General features: G+C 37.3%; 1 protein-coding gene across 3 annotated transcripts in view; it reads left to right on the top strand.

Annotated features, from left to right (window-relative positions):
* LOC150098844 (proteasome subunit beta type-4-like) overlaps positions 1 to 20363 on the top strand; it is a 177729-nt gene that overhangs the window by 46739 nt on the left and 110627 nt on the right. For all 3 annotated transcript variants that reach the window (XM_090405573.1, XM_090405570.1, XM_090405572.1), the window contains one exon: positions 6226 to 6288. In XM_090405573.1, the coding sequence (XP_090261699.1) occupies positions 6226 to 6288 (63 nt within the window). The remainder of the gene's footprint in view (positions 1 to 6225; positions 6289 to 20363) is intronic.

The following is a 20363-nucleotide window of genomic DNA, read 5'->3' as shown; positions in this document are numbered from 1 at the left end:
ACTATGATGGCCTTGTCGATCTGCGGGGTATGTTTTTGTTCAAGGTCATGAACAGCTATTTCCATTTTTCCTGTGCTTTGTATTCGATTTTTCTTTTTGATGTTACGTTTTTTAGTGTTTAAATGTTCTGGAATAGGGATGTTACAATCGTGGTAGTGTTCTTGTAGTCTTTCCCATAAAGACCTGATGGTGGAACCTGTGCAGGTGATATCACAGTCTTTTTGGCAGGGAAATTTATAGACTACGTTGTGGTGTTCAAATAATTCTTTTTGTGTGTGAGATTTAGTGGGTTTTAGGAGATTTGCCAATTTTTGTTCGTCTTGAATACTAGTTTGTAGTCAGTATGTTTGAAGATGTATTTATAGGCTTTGTATGTGTTTTGGGTGTATGGTAGTTTGATAATTTTTTGTGTTGGGAAGTTTGTTTTGGTACTTGGGTTGTTTTGGCGGTTTTTGGCCGTTCTGTTTGCGTAATTTATTAGTTCTGTAGGATAGTTGCGATTTTTGAAGATCTGTGTTAGTTTTTTTATTTCTACGTTTAGATAACTATGATTGGTTGAAAATTTGTAAGCATTTATGAATTGTGATAAGATGACCGATTTTTTAACGGCATATGGATGGTATGAGTGGAAATGGAGGTAGTTTCTGATATGCGAGGGTTTGTGGATTACTTTCATGGCTAATATAGTATAATTTCGTGAATAATTAAGGTTTATTTTAGAAAGTGATCTATACTATAAGTGTTATAACTAATCTTCTCGTGCTATACAATTAATTCAAGATGGCACAGTCGATAAATAATATAAATTTTTCCTGAATTACATAGTGTGGGAGATAGTAAACTGTAATTGTGAATTGTCTATTTCAGAGGCTTTTCACTAACAGCACGAGCACTTGTAGGAAGTAAAAAGGATTACAAGCGGGAACAAAGTTAATCGGATTAGAATAAAGTAAAGTGTATTAAATGGAAAGTAACTGTAACGAGCACATAGTATAGTACTGTATAGATATAATAGAAGGGAAAATTTTGATGTAAAATTTTCCGTTAGTTAAAGATAAGAAGAAAATAATACAAAGGCGCAGTCAACAGACAAAGACAACAGTAACAACAACTAATATTAAATAAACAAATTATTACAAAGTCATATTTCCATATACAAGTAGCCAAAAGGTGTCGCACTTTATTACTAAAATACTCTGGATTAGAGATAGATGTTCTTCCCATAATGCATAGCAGCATTATACATATCCGTAAGGATAATGGCTTTGCATTATGGGATACTAAAGCAAGTGATATGAAGTCATTAGTCTCTATATACGAGTTGCCCAGTTGTGAAGTTCACAATGCAAACTTTGTTTGCTTACACTTGGATAAAGGATTAAACTGAGAATATAATTGCTTGGCATCTTTAATTTATACATTGAATACTGTGCTTACATTTATGAGTTCCATAAAATACTTGACAAAAGCACGGAAGAGAGCAGTTAGGTTGATTAATTAATGAGCTACTTCTCACAAATTTACTCCCTTCTGCACAGATATTAATTTTCTACTTTTTGCATTTTCTTCAAATACTGCTTTGGTCACTGTTAATCAAACTGGCATCAATAATTCCCCCACTCCCTTCTAAATTTGTTAAAACTCATGCAGCAACTATTCAACACTCTTTCACAGTTCAACTTTGAACTCATATTTTCTTCCTCTTCATTCCTTAATTTCTTTTACTTCTGGAACAGTCCTCTCTCTTATATATATCAATCACTTCCTGAATAGCACAATCTGCAGATCTTCAAATTCATTATTAACAACTTTTTATCCATCTATTCTACTTATTAGCTCTAGGTGGACAACCTCTGTTATTTGGGATTACCATAAAAAATAATAATGGCTACCAGTTTAACATTTCTAAGTGTAAAATTGTGCATTTCAGATTTAGAACATATTAATCTTGTATGACATCAGTGTGACTATACCTCAAAACTTGACGAGGCTATAAATTTGAGTGTGAAAGTGGACAGAACAGCATTAAGAATCACTTAGAGGTTGAACACATTAACAAGTAAAGATAAAGAAATTGCAATGCCATCTATATATATTCAGACATCTCTACATTATTTATCCTCAAGCAAATATAACTGTTATTCTGATTATCTGTCTAAACAGACAAAACAAATTTTGTTGAAAAAAATATTATTTTCCAAATGTGCAATTCTAGTGGATTCGTCTTTGTTCCAAGTTATGATAAGATTTGAAAGTAACGTGTAAAATTATTTATATAATTAGCATTTCTGTTTATCCTCATTGAAACTTTTATGATGCTAAAAACTATCATAAAAGTTAATGAAAACAGCCTTCCTGAACTAGCTTTGTTACAGACAAATAAGGTGTTTGATTTTTCTCCCAGACACTTGAATTTTTAACCTCTCATCTTCCTTGGCTGAGGATGAATTACCAGTCTCTTAAAAGGATGACAGAATTTTTCATTCTGCAGACCAGCCAGAAAAATATATACACTCATGACATAATGTATTGGTCTTGAGAGACTTTAGTTGATTCAGCTGCAATTCTAAAATAACAACAACCCAACCTTGCAATTCAAGAAAAGCATTCATAGAACCTGTTTCACATAATAACAGTACCCATTAGAGTTAGGAACAAAAAATAGTAACCATTGTCTGTTGTACTTTCATCACCTATTATATATGAATTCATATCCAATGAAAGCAAATGGGGAGACTAAACTTGGCTGCCTTACCAATTTTTAAAAAGTTAGAAGAGTTTCACCTGCTTACTGCCTTTGGGGAATGAAAAGTATTAGAGGGTCTCATCTCATCATCTGTTTTTCATGTTAGGCTCAGTGACATGTCTTGTCCAAAAAACTTAAGCTTCTTTGAAACCTGATATTCCTTATGATAGGGATAGTTAATCATGTCTGTATGTCTTTAAATTGTAGGGTTTTCCCCTCCTGATTTTCTGAAAGGAAACTCCACCTCCATATGAGATGGCTAATTCACTTTCAGTTGAAAAGCCTTGATTAAGGTTCTTCATAAACCAAATAGGATTCCAGATAGGATAGGATAAACCAGATGGTGAAAAGGTTAAATAAGGTAGGTGTGAGATGGATGAATAAAGAGATTAAGCGTGTGATACAGAGAAAAAGGGCATTGTGGTGGCAGCATAAGAGAAGTGGAAATAACCAATTTCATGAGGTCTATAAAGACCAGGCAAGGAGGGTGACTTGGTTGGTGAGAGTAGCTAAAGAGAGGTTAGCTAATGAAGCCAAAAAGAATCCTAGGGAGTTCTTTCGATATGTAGCCAGCAAAAGAAAGAATGATTATGGAAGGATGACATCGATTGGAGAAAATGGTATAAAGACAGCTGTTGCAGAATGTGTGGTAGAGATACTTAATGAACAGTTCATAAAGATTTTTCAATCTTGTGAATGTGACTTCATGGAGAGATTGAGAGCAGTTGATGATGGGGAGGAGAGACTGACTGTAAGTGAGCAAGAGGTGTTTGGGGAGTTGAGTAAACTAGATGTAAATAAGAATGAATTTTTTTAGTGTTTGCTGTAGTTATCAACTGTATAAATTAAATTGTGCTTCTAGTTTTATTAATGGCTCATATTACTATATTTTCTAAGAGAAAATGAAAAATCTATTTTAGTTTATTTTTATCATTAATACACCTTGTAACTTGAGTTAAAGCACCTTGTGGGAACAAGTTGCCACAAGGTGCTTTAACCTCATTAAATATAAATATCAGGATGAGAGTAAGATGTAGAAAGTTGTTTAGACAAAATTTATAAGCTCTGTATTACTTTAACCTTGGCATTTTTTAGGTCTGGCTCCCACTGACGAGACCTCAATAAAGGTCGAAACCGGTCTGGGTAGTGACCATTACCTTTAATGCATAGTGTCATACATCTCCGCAAGGGAATGTGCTTTGCATTAGAGGAAAATACCAAGAAAAGTGATCGGAGCCTACTCCACCTTTCCAACGAGTTGCCTCAGACTTGACTTGCACTACGTGCAGGTGCAAACTTGACTTACTTGGGAAAAAGGATTAAAAACCTAGCTTATAAAATTGCTTGGTATTTTTAACATAGTATATACCCAAGGAAAAAAAACTTTCTACATATATATATATATATATATATATATATATATATATATATATTTATTTATTATTATTATTTATTTATTTATGTTTTTTTACTGAAAATCCAGTTAAGTTGGCAAGAAACTTTGTTGCCAGTAAAGTTGCTAATTTCCATTACACCTGCTGGTTGCACTAAATATTTGTAGTACTCGAAGTTGTATAGGCTTAGTTTTGAGACCATCCTGTTATCTTCATCAAAGATTTCCTCAGCTTCTTTGGTGCAGTTGAATCTAGGAGAATGATTAGTGGAGTTCCTCAGAGTTTTGTACTAGGTCTACTATTTAATTTGTATATCTATTATAAATGAAAAAGATAATGTGGGGGGGGGGGTATTCAGTTGTTTGCTGATGTAAAACTGGGGAGGACAATAGTTGATAAAGGTGATGTACATATCCTGAAGAATAATTTCAGTAAATTCATATTGTGGGTGAAAGATATTGATTATCAGGTTAATGTTGCAAAATGTAAGGTTATGCACTTTGGGTTGAATAGGTTACATATTGTGTATCACACTGATGGTACTGAAATGCAGGAAATTGATGAGGTCAGGGACTTGGGGGTAATGGTGGACAGAGAATTGAGGTTCAGGGAGCATATTGCAAAAGTTGGTAAAATAGGATTACTTCGATGTTAAAAAACACATCAACAAGTAAAGGTAAGAAGGCTATTATCTCTTTTTATAAAGTGATTAGGCTGTGAGTTCTGTGCACAGATTTGGTCACCCAGATTTCTTGACAATCGTGTGGTGGTGTTGTGCTGCATAGACAGATGAGTACTTTCAAGTGTTATGCAAAATGAGACCTTGATTGTTAATAGTAATGTAATTCATAGACATGATTAAATGACATGTATAAATTAAATAAGGAATTTAATATAAACCACTAATATTTTATGATTAGCATCTCATCACATCAGAGTGAATGCACACAAAGAGAACAGAGTGCATCTTATGCCACTCTCCAGCCAGTCATGTGATACTATTAAGAACCTGTGAGAGCTGAGAACATAGTCATTAACACAGTTATAAACAAATACAGCCAAAGGACAGTGGAGTACAAAGCTTGTTACAACATGTAAATGTCTTTGGTACAGAGCAGGTTTACAAAGGTTTAATTTAGTATTTTTCTTTTTAAATCTGTACCATATGCTTTTACATCTTACAACGAGGCTTTGTACTCCATTGCCTTTTGGTTGTATTTGTTTATAACTGTGTTAATGACTGTTCTCAGTTTCCTCAGGTTCCTAATTGTATCACATGACTGGCTGGAGAGCAACAGAACAGGATCACTCTAATTTCTGTTCCTTTCTTGCTTGATTCATGTCACAGTCTGTTCTCTTTGTGTATATTCACTCTGATGATGTGATGAGATAATCAAGAAATATTAGTTGGTTTATATTATTTTCCTTACGTAATTTGCACACATAGTCATCTAAAATGAGACCTTGGTTCTTTACATTCCCATGTAATCCTATGACCTCACTGGGTCCTTTGAAATACAGGATGAACTTATTACCAAGCTAGACAAGGCATGAAAACTGATGCTCTGTCCATGTCATTGTGTTCTGTGGGGACATGAATGGTAACTTGATTTATCTTTGTGACTATGGACACCATCATCACTGAAAGGTTTCCCCTTTCCAGATATTAAAACTTCTCCCAATCTGATTGATGTGATCTTTGCCTTTGGAACAAGAGATATTATAGACATCAAAATATTTTTGGAAAGGAACACTGTCTTTTGGAGATCTGAAAATGCTTTGAAATGTTTGTATGAAGTTAAAGGATGTCCTGACTTCTATGCTTTGTAATATAGAAGTTGTATTATGTCAAGAATTTGCTGAATAGTTACAGAAAACTGATTCATATTGGTAAACACGGCAGCTCTCTTTCCATCACCCAAACAAAAGTTAAGGATTGTCACCATTTTAAAAAATAGGACTATATGTATCCTATGGAGAGGATGTTGATAAACACTTTACGTAAGTACACATTATACATCACTAATAAATATTGCTAATTCTTATTGTTGGTAAATTAAGTTTGCATCTTTTTATATGTTTTAGACGCACATGCCTTAGACCACTCTGGACTAATGTTATTGTTGGTGGAATGCAGAAAGGCACTCCGTAAGTTTTTTTTCTCTCTTCATTTATAGTTTGCATTTTTCATAGTGTAAGAAATTGTCTTGTATAATTGAATAAAGATTGGAGAAACTTAATTGGAGAATTGGATAAAAGGATTGGCTACACCATGATACTACTAAACTTTACAAACGTGTTTGACAGAATACTGCACAGAAAACTATTATATAAGTTGGAGCAAATAGGAATATGAAGCTGGTGGTATGGATAGGGGATTTGCTGATAGATAGACATCAGACAGTGGTTTTTGGTGGAGTGGAATCAAGGCAAATGAAGGTAACTAGTGTAGTTTCCAGGGCTCTGTACTAGGATCACTATTCTTTAATTTGTACATTAATGATATTGCTAAAGATTTGAAGGAGGATATTCAGTTGTTTGTCAATGATGCAAAACTAGGGAGGGTATTAGTTGATAAAAGCAATGTAGATATCTTACAGGATGATTTAAATAAATTGGCAATATGGGCAAAGAACAATGGTTATCAGTTTATATTGTAAAATGTAAGGTAATGCACTTTGGAATGAAGAGATTACATACTTTGTATCATATTGATGGTACTAGTTTATAGCAAGTTGATTAGGTTAGGGATCTTGGGGTGATGGTGGATAGAGATTTGAAATTCAGAGAACATATTGCAAGAGTTGGTAAAATAGCTCAAAGGATTACTTGGATATTGAAGAGCACATTTACAAGTAAAGATAGAGAGATTATTATCCCTCTTTATAAGGCTCTAATTCAATCACAGGTTTGGCCACCTGTGTCTTGGGAATCAGGAATTGGTGGAGAGAGTTCAGAAAAGAGTAACCAAGCTGGTGATGAGTCGTCTGTAGAATGTACCCTATGAGGATAGATTGAGGGTGTGTGTGTGAGTTGTAGAGTTTGGCTGACAGGTGAAGGAGAAGGGATATGATAGAAACTTTGTTATTAAAGGGGTTCTATAAGATTGACACAAGAAATTTTTCAATACATGGGGAGTAGGGGGAAAACAAGGGGTCACACTTGAAAAGTTGCCTGAGAGTGCAGTTAGTAAGGGTGTGCAGACTAGGTTCTTTACTTGAACAGTGAATAGGTTTAAGGAGATGTATGATAGGTATTATGTTAATTGATAGTGTGGGTCGCCCGCAGTGAGTCTTTTGACTCCATGGAGTACCCACATAAATAATAATATAGAGTAAGATAGTTCCATTGCATAAAGATGGCTACAAGACAGAGGTAGCAAACTACAGACCAATTAATTTATCAGGAGTGGTCATTCAAGTATTGGAAAAGTTAGTTAATGATAAAATCCAACATTGGTGGATAGGATGCGACACTCTATATTGGGCAGCATGGCTTTGTAAAAGGTAGGTCCTGTCTTAGTAATTTATTCACATTTTATAAAGGTGACAGCAGAATTGTATAAATGAAATGGCTGTACCATGATATTGCTGGACTTTGCAAAGGCATTTTACAGAATACCACATGGAAAACTATTACAAAACTTGAGAAAATAATAGTTGATAGTGTGGAAGGTGTGAGTGACTGTGAAAGTTTAGGAGATGGTTTTGTTTGGGAGAGTGAATTTAGATTAAGAGTGACTGACCTGTAGAGGGAGATAGATGAGCTGAAAGAGGAAGTGGAATGTCTTGTGAATGACAGCAGAAGTATGAAAGATAAGATTAGGAGAATGGAAGAGATAAATGCAAGGCGAATCAGAGTAGGGGAGAGAGAGAATTTAGGGAGTATGAGTGGAGAGGTATGAGGGTGCTAGAAGAGGAGAGAATGGAAACGGTAGGAGAGATGGAATGAGAGAGAGGTATGGGAATGCTAGAAGATGACAGGATGGAAACAGTAGGAGAGACAGAATGAGAGAGGGATATGGAAGTGCTAGAAGTGGAGAAAATGGAAACAGTAGGAGAGAGGGAATGAGAGAGATGTATGGGAGTGCTAGAAGAGGAGAGAATGGAAACAGTAGGAGAGAGAGAGAGGTATGGGAATGCTAGAAGAGAGAATAGCAGTAGAGGAGAGGGAATGAGAGAGACCTATGGGAATGAAAGAAGAGTAGAGAATGGAAACAATAGGAGAGAAGGAATGGTAAGAGGTATAATGTATGGCGACTCAGTGATCCGTGGTGTTCAAGATAGGATGCATGAGGAGTGTTTGCCAAGAGGAACAATAGAAAGGGTGGCTATGGCAATTAAGAGAGGTAAAAGGGTGGATGAGATGATTGTGATGGTAGGAACGAATGACTTGAGTGGTAATGTAAGTCGAGCAGCGAGAGATATGAGATTTTTGCTTGAGACTGTACGGAAGAAGACAGAGAGAGGAAAAATAGTGTGAGTGTTGCCTAGGTATGATAATGATGAGCTGAGCAGAAGAGCGGTGATATTGAATGGCATAATAGCAAGAATGTGTGACAAGAGAGGACTGGTATATGTGGATGCTTGGAGTGCGTTTGAGGAAAGAGAGGAATTGTATGCGAGAGACCTTTTACATTTGAATGAGGAAGGACGTAGGCATCTGGAGAGATTGCTGTTCTGAACAAGTCAGTGTGTCCCAGGGAGGATGATAGCAGGTGTGACCTCTTGTGGGAATGGATACTTGGGAGAAGGGAGACGATGTCAGGTAACACTGAGCCCAGTGGAATCTAGAAGGGATAATGCTAGGTATAGAAACAATGACATTTATGTGCTTTATACTAATGCCAGGAGTATCCGGAATAAGGGAGAGGAATTGGTGGCGCAGATAGCATCAGCCTGGCCAAAAATTATTGCGATCACTGAGACATGGTTGACAGAAGGGGATATAACAACAGGAATAGAAGTAGCTGGGTATAGCATTTTTCGTCAGGATAGGAGGGGAAAGCGTGGTGGTGGGGTACTGTTTATGATAAGTGATGGCCTATGTCCTCTAAGAGTGGAGGCTTTCGAAGGAAGTGAGACAAATGATTTTGAGAGCGTGTGGTGTGAGGTACAGGTAGGCAAGACAGGATATTTTCTGAGGTGTTGCTACAGACCCAGGAGCACAGAGGATGGGGACCAGGAGATGTTTAGACAGCTAAGTTTGGCAAGTGCAAGAAGAATGATTGTCATGGGAGATTTTAACTACAGTGGTATAAATTGAAGAGAGAGAGGAAGATGCATGTAGCAATAGGGAAATGGAATTTCTAGAATTCTTGAGGGACAAATGTCTTACACAACATGTAACAGAGGAAACAAGAGGTTCAAGAGTTTTGGATTTAGTTATAGCATCAGAAGAGTTGATAATAACTGAGTTGACATCTCTCCCACCAGTTGGAGAGAGTGACCATATGGTTTTGACTTGGAAAATGAATAGACATGCAGGAGTATCAAAGAGACGGGAACTTATGTGGAATTATAATGCAGGTGATTATAATAGTCTTAGACGTCAACTTCGAGAAGTTTCATGGAGGCAGGAATTGGAAGGCCGGGATATCACTAGTGCGTGGGAAATTGTGAAAGAATATTTGTTATCAGCAATGGTAAGTTGTATACCATGAGTGAAGAAGAGGACGCAATTTGGAGTAAAGTGGATGACAAACAATATTAAACAGGAATTGCATGCAAAAAAGAGGTTATGGAAGAGATATAAGGAGACAGGTGAAGAGATGCATGAGGAATATAAGACACAGGCCAGAAGAGTGACTAGTGTGGTAAGGAAAGAGAAATTGGAATATGAGAGGAGGTTGGCCGTAAGATCCAAAAAAAATTCTAGGGAATTTTTTAGCTATGTGGCCAGTAGGAGGAGAAATGACTGTGGAAGAATGATATTGTGGGTTTATCCCACAATATCATTGCGGGAATAGAGTGACTGATGCATAGGACATAGTGGAATTGTTTAATGAACACTTTATTGGAGTATTTCATCCTAGAGGAGTCAGTTTTAATGTTGGAGGGATAGGGCTGGTTCGAGGTTTAGAAGTACAGGAGGAGAGTGTGTTTCAGATACTGAGTACTCTGGATGTCAGTAAAGCTGTGGGACTGGATGGTATTTCACCTCGAGTTTTGAGAGAATGTACTAGGGAACTGACAGTGCCTTTAACCTGGCTTTGGCAAAGGTGCCCAGGGAATGGAATGAAGGTAAGGTAGTGCCATTGCATAAGGGTGGTAACAGACTGGAAGTGTCTAATTATAGGCCAGTCTATGTGTCATCAATAGTTGTTAAGATCTTGGAGAAAGTAGTGAGGGACCGTATACAGCATTGGGCAGATGAGGGTAATGTTATCCGTGAGAGTCAACATGAATTTGTGAAAGGGCGCTCTTGTTTTAGCAATATGCTAGCCTTTTATAATAAAGTTACAAGAACATTAGATGAGGGAAAGGCATATACTGCAATTTTCTTAGACTTAGCGAAGACATTTGACAGGGTACCACATGATAAGCTGATATTTAAGTTGCAGCACATGGGTCTGGATGTCAGATTGGTCAACTGGATTCAGGATTGGCTGTCTGATAGGTATCAGAGAGTTGTGTATGGTGGAACAGTTTCAAGGAGGCGCAGAGGGTTACAAATGGGGTCCCACAGGGCTCAGTACTAGGACCTATATTGTTTAACCTTTATATCAATGACATTGCCAGTGGATTGCAAGGGGATATTCAGTTGTTTGCAGATGATGCGAAGCTGGGAAAGATTATTAGTAATAGTGTAGATGTGGTAGCCCTGCAAGAGGATTTAAATAAGCTAGATAGATGGGCAAATGAATGGAGGTGTCAGTTTAATGCAGCAAAATGTAAGGTCTTGAGGTTTGGGAAACATCGATGGGATGCTGCATACTCTATGGGAGGAGTTATACTAGAGGAAGTAGGGAAGACAAGAGATCTGGGGTTGAAGATTGATAGAAACCTGAAATTTAGGGGACATATTGCAAAGGTGGTGAAGGTAACACAGAGAATTGCTGCAATTATGAGATGGACACTGACCTGCAGAGATAAGAGGGTTATCATTCCGTTGTATAAGTCTCTGATCAAACCGCACTTGGATTGTTCTCAGATTTGGTCCCCAGGATTTGAAGGGGATAAATTAACTGTGGAAAGGATACAAAGACGAATGACAAAGATGGTTTCAGGACTGTACAAGGATAGTTATGAGGATTGGTTGAGGAAATGTGGACTGCAGAGTTTGGTGGATAGAAGGAAAGGTGATATGATCGAGACTTTTAAACTGTTGAGAGGTGGTTACAGGGTTGACACTGGGAAGTTCTTTCGCTGGTTGAACAGCGGGAAGGAGTGATGACAAGAGGCCATCCCTGGAAGTTACAAAAGGAAACTGTGAGCAAGTGGGTAAGGAGTGGTGTCTTTTCGTGGAGGGTGGTTGAACCGTGGAATGCATTGCCTGATGGAGTGGTGGGAGCGAGAACGGTCATTGAGTTTAAAGAGTGGTATGATAGACTTTGTGTTTCTTAGGGGGGGACATCCCCTCGATGAGGCTTGACAGACTTTATGTTCTTAGATAGGACCTCCCACGATGAGTCTTTTGACTCCAAGTAGGCCTGAATAATAATAATAATAATAAAACTTGCAAAACTATTACAAAAGGAGCAAATTGGAATGGAAGGGGGGGGGGATGTTGACAGACAGACACCCAGTATATGGTGGAATGGGATCTAGGAGAATGAGGATGCCAGTGGAGTACCTCAGGGTTCTGCACTAGGGCCACTATTCTTTAATTTGTATATCAATGATATAGGGGAAGATTTAAGAGGGAATATTCAGTTGTTTGCTGATGATGCAAAACTAGGGAGAGCAATAGTAGATATCCTGCAGGATGATTTAAATAAATTGCCATTGTGTACAAAGCTATTGATTGTCAATTTAATGCTGCAAAATGTAAGGTTTGAAAAGGTTGCATAGAATGTATCATATTGATGGTACTGGATTGCAGGAAATTGATGAAGCTAGGGACTTAGAGATAATGGTCGACTGAGAATTAAAATTCAGAAGGCATATCGCAAAAGTTGCTAAATGGCTCAAAGGATTACTTGGATGTTATCCCTCTTTATAAGGCTTTGATTCGGGCAGAGTTTGACTACTTTGCATAGATCTGGTCATGTGTGCTTCTTGGGTGATCAGGAGGTGGCAGAGATGAGTAACTAAGTTGGTGACGGGTCTGTGGAATGCTCCGTATGAGGACAGGTTGAAGGTTTGTGGATTATAAAGTTTAGTTGACAAGCAGAAAAAAGTGGACATGATAGAAACTTTTAAGATGTTAAAGGGGATTTATAAAATTAATACACAAAAAATTTTCCAATATGAGAGTTACTCAGAGAACTAGGGCCATCCGTGGAAGTTGTGTAAGAGTGTGGTTAGTTGGGGTGTGTGTGCAGGCCAGATTTTTTGCATGAAGTGTGGTGAACGAGTGGAATGGATAGCCAGAATTAGTTGTGAATGCCCTGACAGTGAAGGAGTTTAAGTAGAGCTATAATTGGATTTGTGTGTTATAATAGTTAGTTTAGGTCTCCCACGATGAATCTCTTAACTCCATGGAGATACTGTATAATAATAATAATAATTAACATATTTATCTGCTTGGTATAAGAGGTTTATAACTCTACTTAGATGCATTTAAACTGTTGGCTTCGTCTGGGTATACAAGGTGACAAAACAGCTTTAAAAAAAATTATAACAAAAGTTATAATTTTTTTTAAAGGATATCAGGTTATAACATAAATGAATGCTAAATATTATTTAAATTCAAATAAAATACTACATCAAACGCATGGAGCTTGTATGTTATCAGTCATTGTTATACATGTACTATCTATAATTGGAAGCAAAATCAAACTCCGATGTGTTGAGTGATCTTATGAGAGTTTTCCATATGTCACCAAGGATCATCCCTTGGTTTCTGTTCAGGTTACCTCTTGAACGGATAACTACTGCAGCTTCTTTGATGTTGCTGGAACGAAAATCTTCTTCCAAGTACGGCATAGTACTTTTATCCCATTCGATGTTATGATTGGTATTAGAAAAATGGAGCACCAAGCCAGAATTGTCTTCTCTGTTGTTATTAACATCCCCGATATGTCTTTCTTTCTTATCTCTAGACTTCTAGACATTTGTCCAATATAATTTAAACCACAAGAGCAGGGAATGTTGTAAACTCCATGATGTTTATAGAAGCATTTTTTTCCTTAGGTGATCTTAACAAGGTGCAGATAATCTTTATTGGTTTGAAAGCCACTCGGATCTCATGAGGTTTGAGCATTTTAGCAATTTTCTGTGAAACAGACCCAACAAAAGGAATGGAAATTGAAGATTTGTAGTGGGTATCTTGAGTTTGTTGTTGGGAGGGATGGAGAAAAGAATCTTATTTATGAAATTTTTTGGATAGCCATTGTTTATTAGAGTTTTGAAGATGAGGCCTAATTTATTTTTTAAAGTTTTGTCATCTCTTGTGATGCAAGATGCTCTTTTTTTCAACTTGGAAGAAGTTTTTTGTTCCCGCAACTTCAAAGTAGCTGCAGTAGTTATCCATTCAAGAGGTAACCTGAACAGAAACCAAGGGATGATCCTTGGTGACATATAGAAAAGTCTGATAAGATCTCTCAACACATCGGAGTTCAATTTTGCTGCCAAATCTGTTTTTGTCACCTTGCATGCCCGCCAACGAAATTAACAGTCAAGTCGGTAAAACTACTAGACTCTTACTTTACAATAAAAAAAAAAAAAAAACTCCGACCAGTTAAACCCAGTTTATATGTGTCTATTCATCAGTCCGCAAGTAACACTGTCACTTGTGTAGGCTGAGAGAGATATGAAAATATTGGTAATCATCACTGAATTTTATATGCAAAGCACTGGTGTATGTTTTTTTCATACAAATTGAGAGCAGAGAATATAATATGAAATACACAGAGATGCAATAAATATAATGATAAGTATATAAAATATAGTGAAATACACATTTTGCACATTAATTATGTTTAGTCATATGATTTGATTTACAGTGATATGTCAAGACCACTCATCCACTTGAAATCTGAAAATGGAGTAAAAATGACTTTTTTTGGAAGATGTACTGTCATATACTGTCCAATAAATTTGTTGTCATTTTGGCAACAATGTGATGGATAGTTTTGTGTGAAGAGCCATAATCATATGATGATAATTAAAATATCATTTATACATTAAATGATCACATCATTCATGACTAGATTTTACTCTGTTTAATTTGCACCATATTATGGCAAAGAAGATTAAAACCTGCAATCAGTTCTGAGGATTAAAACCTGCAGTCAGTTCTGATTGTTGGTTGTTCTAGAGCAGTGATGGCAACCCTTTTTACCCAGGTGTGTCAAACATCTTTTTTTTTTAAATATTGACGTTGTTGATGTGCCACTTGCATACATGCATTATAAATTTAACTACTTAATCATAGATGGTGACTTATACATATCATATTAGGCTATTTATTTAATAGGACATTGATATACAATCTTTGAATTCATATTATACAATTAATTTAATAAACTGAAATTACTGAAATTAGTTTTTTTTCATCAGAATACCAATATTTTTCAACATCCAAGGTGTGTAACCTGAAACCCTCAAGTGTGTCAGTGCTGACACGCATGTCATAGGTTCGCCATCACTGTTCTAGAGTGATAAGGTTTTTCACTCTTTAGCCATGATTCATTGGGTGTATAATTATTGGAGGCTAACATTATGGCACTGCCATTGGGAGCCCAGTTTTTAATCTTTGTTTAACCCTGTTTACAATATTGTCACATATTTGTAGGTTTTAATTTAACATAAATTTTGTTATATTCTTTTATCAACATGAATATGCTAGTGCTGCATGTAAGACTTGGTAGCCAATGGATAGGTGTTAATTTAACAGTTCCTGTTACATCTCATAGCGTATTTAGTTGTCTCTTTACTTTTGTTTCATTTATGCTGTTTATTCACACTGGTGCACAGTATTCCACAATTGAATACACCGAAAACTGTTGTTCAAAGAGTTTCCAGAGATACTTCACAAGTTGTTGCAACGAGTTTTTTGTGATATATTGATTCTTGTTCTTATCATACTGGTCAAAATTGTTTAGATGTTTTCATGCAAAAGGAGTTTGGTCCAGTGATATACCAAAATACAGGCGGTCCCCAGGTTACAGATGACCCGACTTATGCCGTTTCGTACTTACGAATGGGCTCCCATAAGAATAATAATTAAATTAATAATTTGGCAACTAGTTTCTTTTTTTAGCTTTTATGACTCTAAAGGTAAACAGCAGTGTTTAAAAGTGAATGGAGACATACTTTGGATATATTTGATATGTTTAAACCTGTTTTACATCAGGAAATACTGTAACACAAACTCAGTCTGTTAGAATTCTCATTTTAGTTCTGGCATCTTTGAATCTATCATTTCTGTAATTTCTTGTTATATATCATATTTAAAAGTTATTTAAACTGTTTTGTTATATGTGTACTTCTTATGATATTATCACTCTGATGAAGGATTGCATATTTTCATTGCCTTGAATGTAAAGTAAGAGATCAAGAAATTAATAGCAATAATGCTATTAATAATAAGATCACCTTCCAGCATGGGCTTATTTCGACACATCGTGTGCATTGATTCGGGGAAAAGACTGGTCTGCAACTTTAGGAATGGCAGTGATTTGACAAGAACCAAAATAACAGATTTGTACCTAACTAATATGTCTGGATTTAAAAAAAAAAAATACTGCCATAAGACCAATAAACCTGAAACTGGAACTCTTGCTCTGGGAAACCCTAAGCAAGGGTTCCAGTTTCTGTCACCCAGTTTTCTGTCACTGCCATAAGACCAATAAACCTGAATAGGATTTCCCAGAGCAAGGGTTCCAGTTTCTGTCACCCTGTAGGTCAGTGAACATCATAAATGATGTTCACTGACCTACAGTCATCCAAACCTGCTCTGTTTATGACAAAATCCCAAATTACTACCACAGTAACCACAATCTATGTTATCTTTCCAAACTACACTCTGTATGATTCCTTCCATTTCAAGAATGGTCCACCTATGCTTCTGTGCAATCCAATATTCCTTACCAAACAATGCTTGATCTTGAATTTCATCTTTTGGACCTTCTGAAGCTTAACATTTTATTGGTCTTCATTTTGTATTATTCATCTACTCTCTATCCCTGTCCCAATTCTGAAAGTCATTCTTACCTCTTTGACTTCTTATCCTCAAAGATTGATTTCCTACAATCCAACAATCCCGACAATAAAGTAATCTTGGTGACACATAACTCTACCTGGCTAATATTTTCCAATTCCACTGACCAGCCAATTCTTAACCAGTTCTCCTTCCAGATAACTGGTGAGGTGACCACTCCTCTTGGTAATTCAGGTCACATCTCATCCAAGGTTTCATTTCTGGTGACCCATTCTCCTCTCAGCTATTCACAGCCTCCTTTCCTTGGCACTGAAGAAGTCACAGAAAACCAAAACCGCTACACAAACCCTGTTAACGTTGGTTGTCTTCTCTGAGCAGATAAAATCGATTCGATGGTCATGTTTTAGCAACTTGCTCACATTCTATAACAATGTTACCATTGAATTAGACAAGGGAACGGATACACCATGATACTTTTGGATTTTGTTAAGGCTTTTGACAGAATACAGCATGGCAGACTGCTGCATAAATTGGAGAAAATGGGTTTGAGTTATACAATATTAGCATGGATAAGAGGATGGCTGACTGACCCTGATATACCTGTGGCTGTCAAGAATTGTGAAGTTGGAACTATCTTCTTCCCCTGTCTGCAGAGAGGCTTTCAATAGCCCATTAATACAAGAAGACTTAAAGGCTTTCCCATTATCAAGGTACCTTAATTGAGTCAGCACCCGCAGAACATAAGAGATGGGCATCTCTGTTGCACTGTTCTGTAGATGGTGCTCCTTTAAAAGAGTCATATCTGGTGCCTCCCCCAGCATGATTGGGTAAGGGATGGCACCAGATTCCTCCCTGGGTTCGAGTATATTGACCTTATCCAGGCGAGGATCAATGCCCTGCCTACTCGAGCCCGCACAACTCGAGTAGGCAGGGCATTGATCTGACTGCCACTACAGTGAGACATTGTCTCATATAGCACAGTGTTGTTTCCGCACCCATGGGGTCCACGTGCAGAGGCATGATGCCGTGGTCTCCATTCTGAACAACCGCTTTAAGAACAACAGTTGGGAGACTGCGGTGGAACCACATTATAGGACCTCCACAGGTTTGCATAAACCAGACTTAGTGATTAAAAGAGATGGTGATGTTTTGGTAGTTGATGCCCAGGTGGTGGGAACAGGGTGCCCACTAGCCTATAGCCATAATAATAAAGTAAACTACTATAAAAATAACCAAGATCTAGTTAGTAAGATATGGGAGGAGCATGGGGCAACTCTGAGGTTTACCAGCTCCACCATCTCCTTACATGGCATGTGGAGTGCAGATAGTTATAAGGACTTAAAACAGCTTGGGCTTAAAACAGAAGGATATAAAAGTTCTTTCCTTGAGGGCCCTACAGGGCACACTGGTGGCATGGCGTCGCCACCAGAGAATGACCACAATGATAACTAGAACAGGCATAGGGTAAAACACTTGTAAAGGCTTAGGCCTATATATGAAGTCTGGACGAGATGTCTAGACGTGATGTAAGGGTAGTACTGCCCATAACCAGTACAAAAATTAATAAAATTAAAAAAAATAACAAGTGGTGTACCACAAGGATCAGTGCTTGGTCCACTGTTATTTAATCTGTACATTAATGATATTGGAAAGGATTTGACAAGTGACATACAGTTATTTGCTGATGATGCAAAGATAGGTAGGGTAATCAGGAATGCTGCTGATATGCAGTCTTTGCAGAATGATTTGAATAGGCTGGAATTGTGGGCATGGGAAAATGGGTGTCAGTTCAATGTCAGTAAATATAAAGTCATTCACTTCAGCATGATTAGATATCCAATGTCGTATTATATTGGTGGGATTAGGCTAGAAGAAACTGATGAGGCTAGGGATCTTGGAGTGTTAATAGATAGGAAGTTGAAGTTTAGGAGCCATGTGGCAAAGATTGCAAATACAACTCAAAAGATAATTGCAATGCTGAAATGAACGTTCACATGTAAGGATAAGGATGTGTTTTTGCCTCTTGATACGACCTCACTTGGACTATTGTGTGCAGGTCTGGTCTCCTGGTTTCTGTTGTGATTCTGATATATTGAAGAGAGTACAAAGTGTTAAAAATGGTATCAGGATTGTGGAATACTGATTATAAAGACAGATTGAGAATTTATAGACTGCAGACACTAGCAAACAGGAGAAAGAGGGATGATATGATTGAGATTTACAAACTTCAAACTTCTGAAAGGGTCATACAATTGGTGGAATTTTTCAAGTTATGGAGGGTGAGGAAAGGACAAGAGGGCATCCTTGGAAGCTGAGAATGAAGGCCGCCAAGAAGGGTGTGAGGGCTAGATTTTTCTCTCTGAGAGTGATGCATGATTGGAATGGATTGCCATTGGATGTTGTGAGTGCAAGAAGTGCGAATGAATTCAAGAATAACTAGGATAGCTGGTGTGTGTGGTATGTGCCCCCCCCCCCTCGATGAGTCTCTGACTCCCTGGAGGTCTCTCTTAATAATAATAATAAATGGTCAGTTTCTTTTGTCCTGGTGGAAATCAGCAAATAGTCCTACAGTAACTACAAATTACCAACTGTGAGAAGATCTCTGAGACGTTTTACCTCATTTCCATAGTTAAATTATTGTTTCTGTTCTCCAGATCCAGATATTGTTGTGATCTTGTTACAGAAATTATCTATGTTGGAATGAGGACCTTCATACCTCACTCTGTTTAAAATTCCCATCCAGTATTCAAGCCATAGTTTTCTGATAGATATGTCAGGGTGGTATAAGGTGAAAACAAAAGGCTTAAGTGGCTTGAGACAAAAACTCCAGCTTCATTCACTGTATACGTTGAAGCATCTGCAGCACCTACAAAACAAAATTTGCATCCTGCACCATGGCAGTCATACCTGACGGGCCCCTTGCAAAAGCTGTTGGACACTATTTCTGTCCATCTATGCTGCCCTTACCTTTGTTTCATCCAGATGGCAATATTGCAACATCAGATAAAGAACAAGCTGATTTCCTGGCAACATTCTTCTCATCAAACTTCTACATATATGACCATGGTAGATCACCTCCTACTTTACTTGGAACATTGCATCGCATGCCCCTTGTGATTCTCTACCACAGTGGTTGCCAAAGTGATCGATATCGAACCCAGGGGTCGATATAACATTGTTAGGGGTCAATTGGGGGTCAATATAAAAATATAAGACATCATTGTATGGGTAATATTTAATTCAGTTAACTTGGATTACCTCCATCCTGAATGACAACGCAATTAAGAGTGAAACATGGGAACAGTGACATGAATAGGACCTGTAAGATGGAGCAAGGTCATGAAAATAGTTACGGAGGGCAATCATGTAAGCCAAAATGACGTATTTACCAATAAATGGATGTCCGTGGTTCCTGCCCGTGGTACATCCTATATATACCTATAGGAAGATTGTATTATTATTATTTTGTTATCTAAATTAAATTTTATATTTTATATATTATTTATCCTTCCTATCAAATATGTAATGTTAATAAGGATGTCAAAAACAAAAACGTATCCATTTCACGTTAAACCAATATAATAATATATACTATATTATACATACAAGAAATACTAACTATAAAATAAACAATCTAAAAACTCACATGGGGGTGCTTAAGGGTCAAAGCTGTATAACTGAGAGGAGACTTCCACGTAGCCTTTAAAGGAATGTGGAGAACCGACCAGGGCTTCTGACCTAATGTCCAATCCTCATCTTCTCATGGTGCACCCTGTTGGGTATCTACTTGGATAGTGAACGAACGGGGATGGGCTGGCAATTTGGGATTTAGCCGACCAAATTGTATTCTTATTGGTTAAACCAAAATAAAAAATGATGGTACAACATGACAAAATTTCATGCCGACTGGGGCGTCGCCCGGTTAAACAAGGGCCCCCATTGTTTTCTCCAGGCAA

This window comes from Typopeltis vanoorti, chromosome 15 (assembly GCF_054136105.1).
Source record: "Typopeltis vanoorti isolate ZY-2024b chromosome 15, IOZ_Tvanoo_1.0, whole genome shotgun sequence".
In the NCBI taxonomy this organism is placed as follows: domain Eukaryota; kingdom Metazoa; phylum Arthropoda; class Arachnida; order Uropygi; family Thelyphonidae; genus Typopeltis; species Typopeltis vanoorti.
Note: the sequence above shows the minus strand (reverse complement) of the source record. Positions and strands in the feature narration are given on the sequence as shown.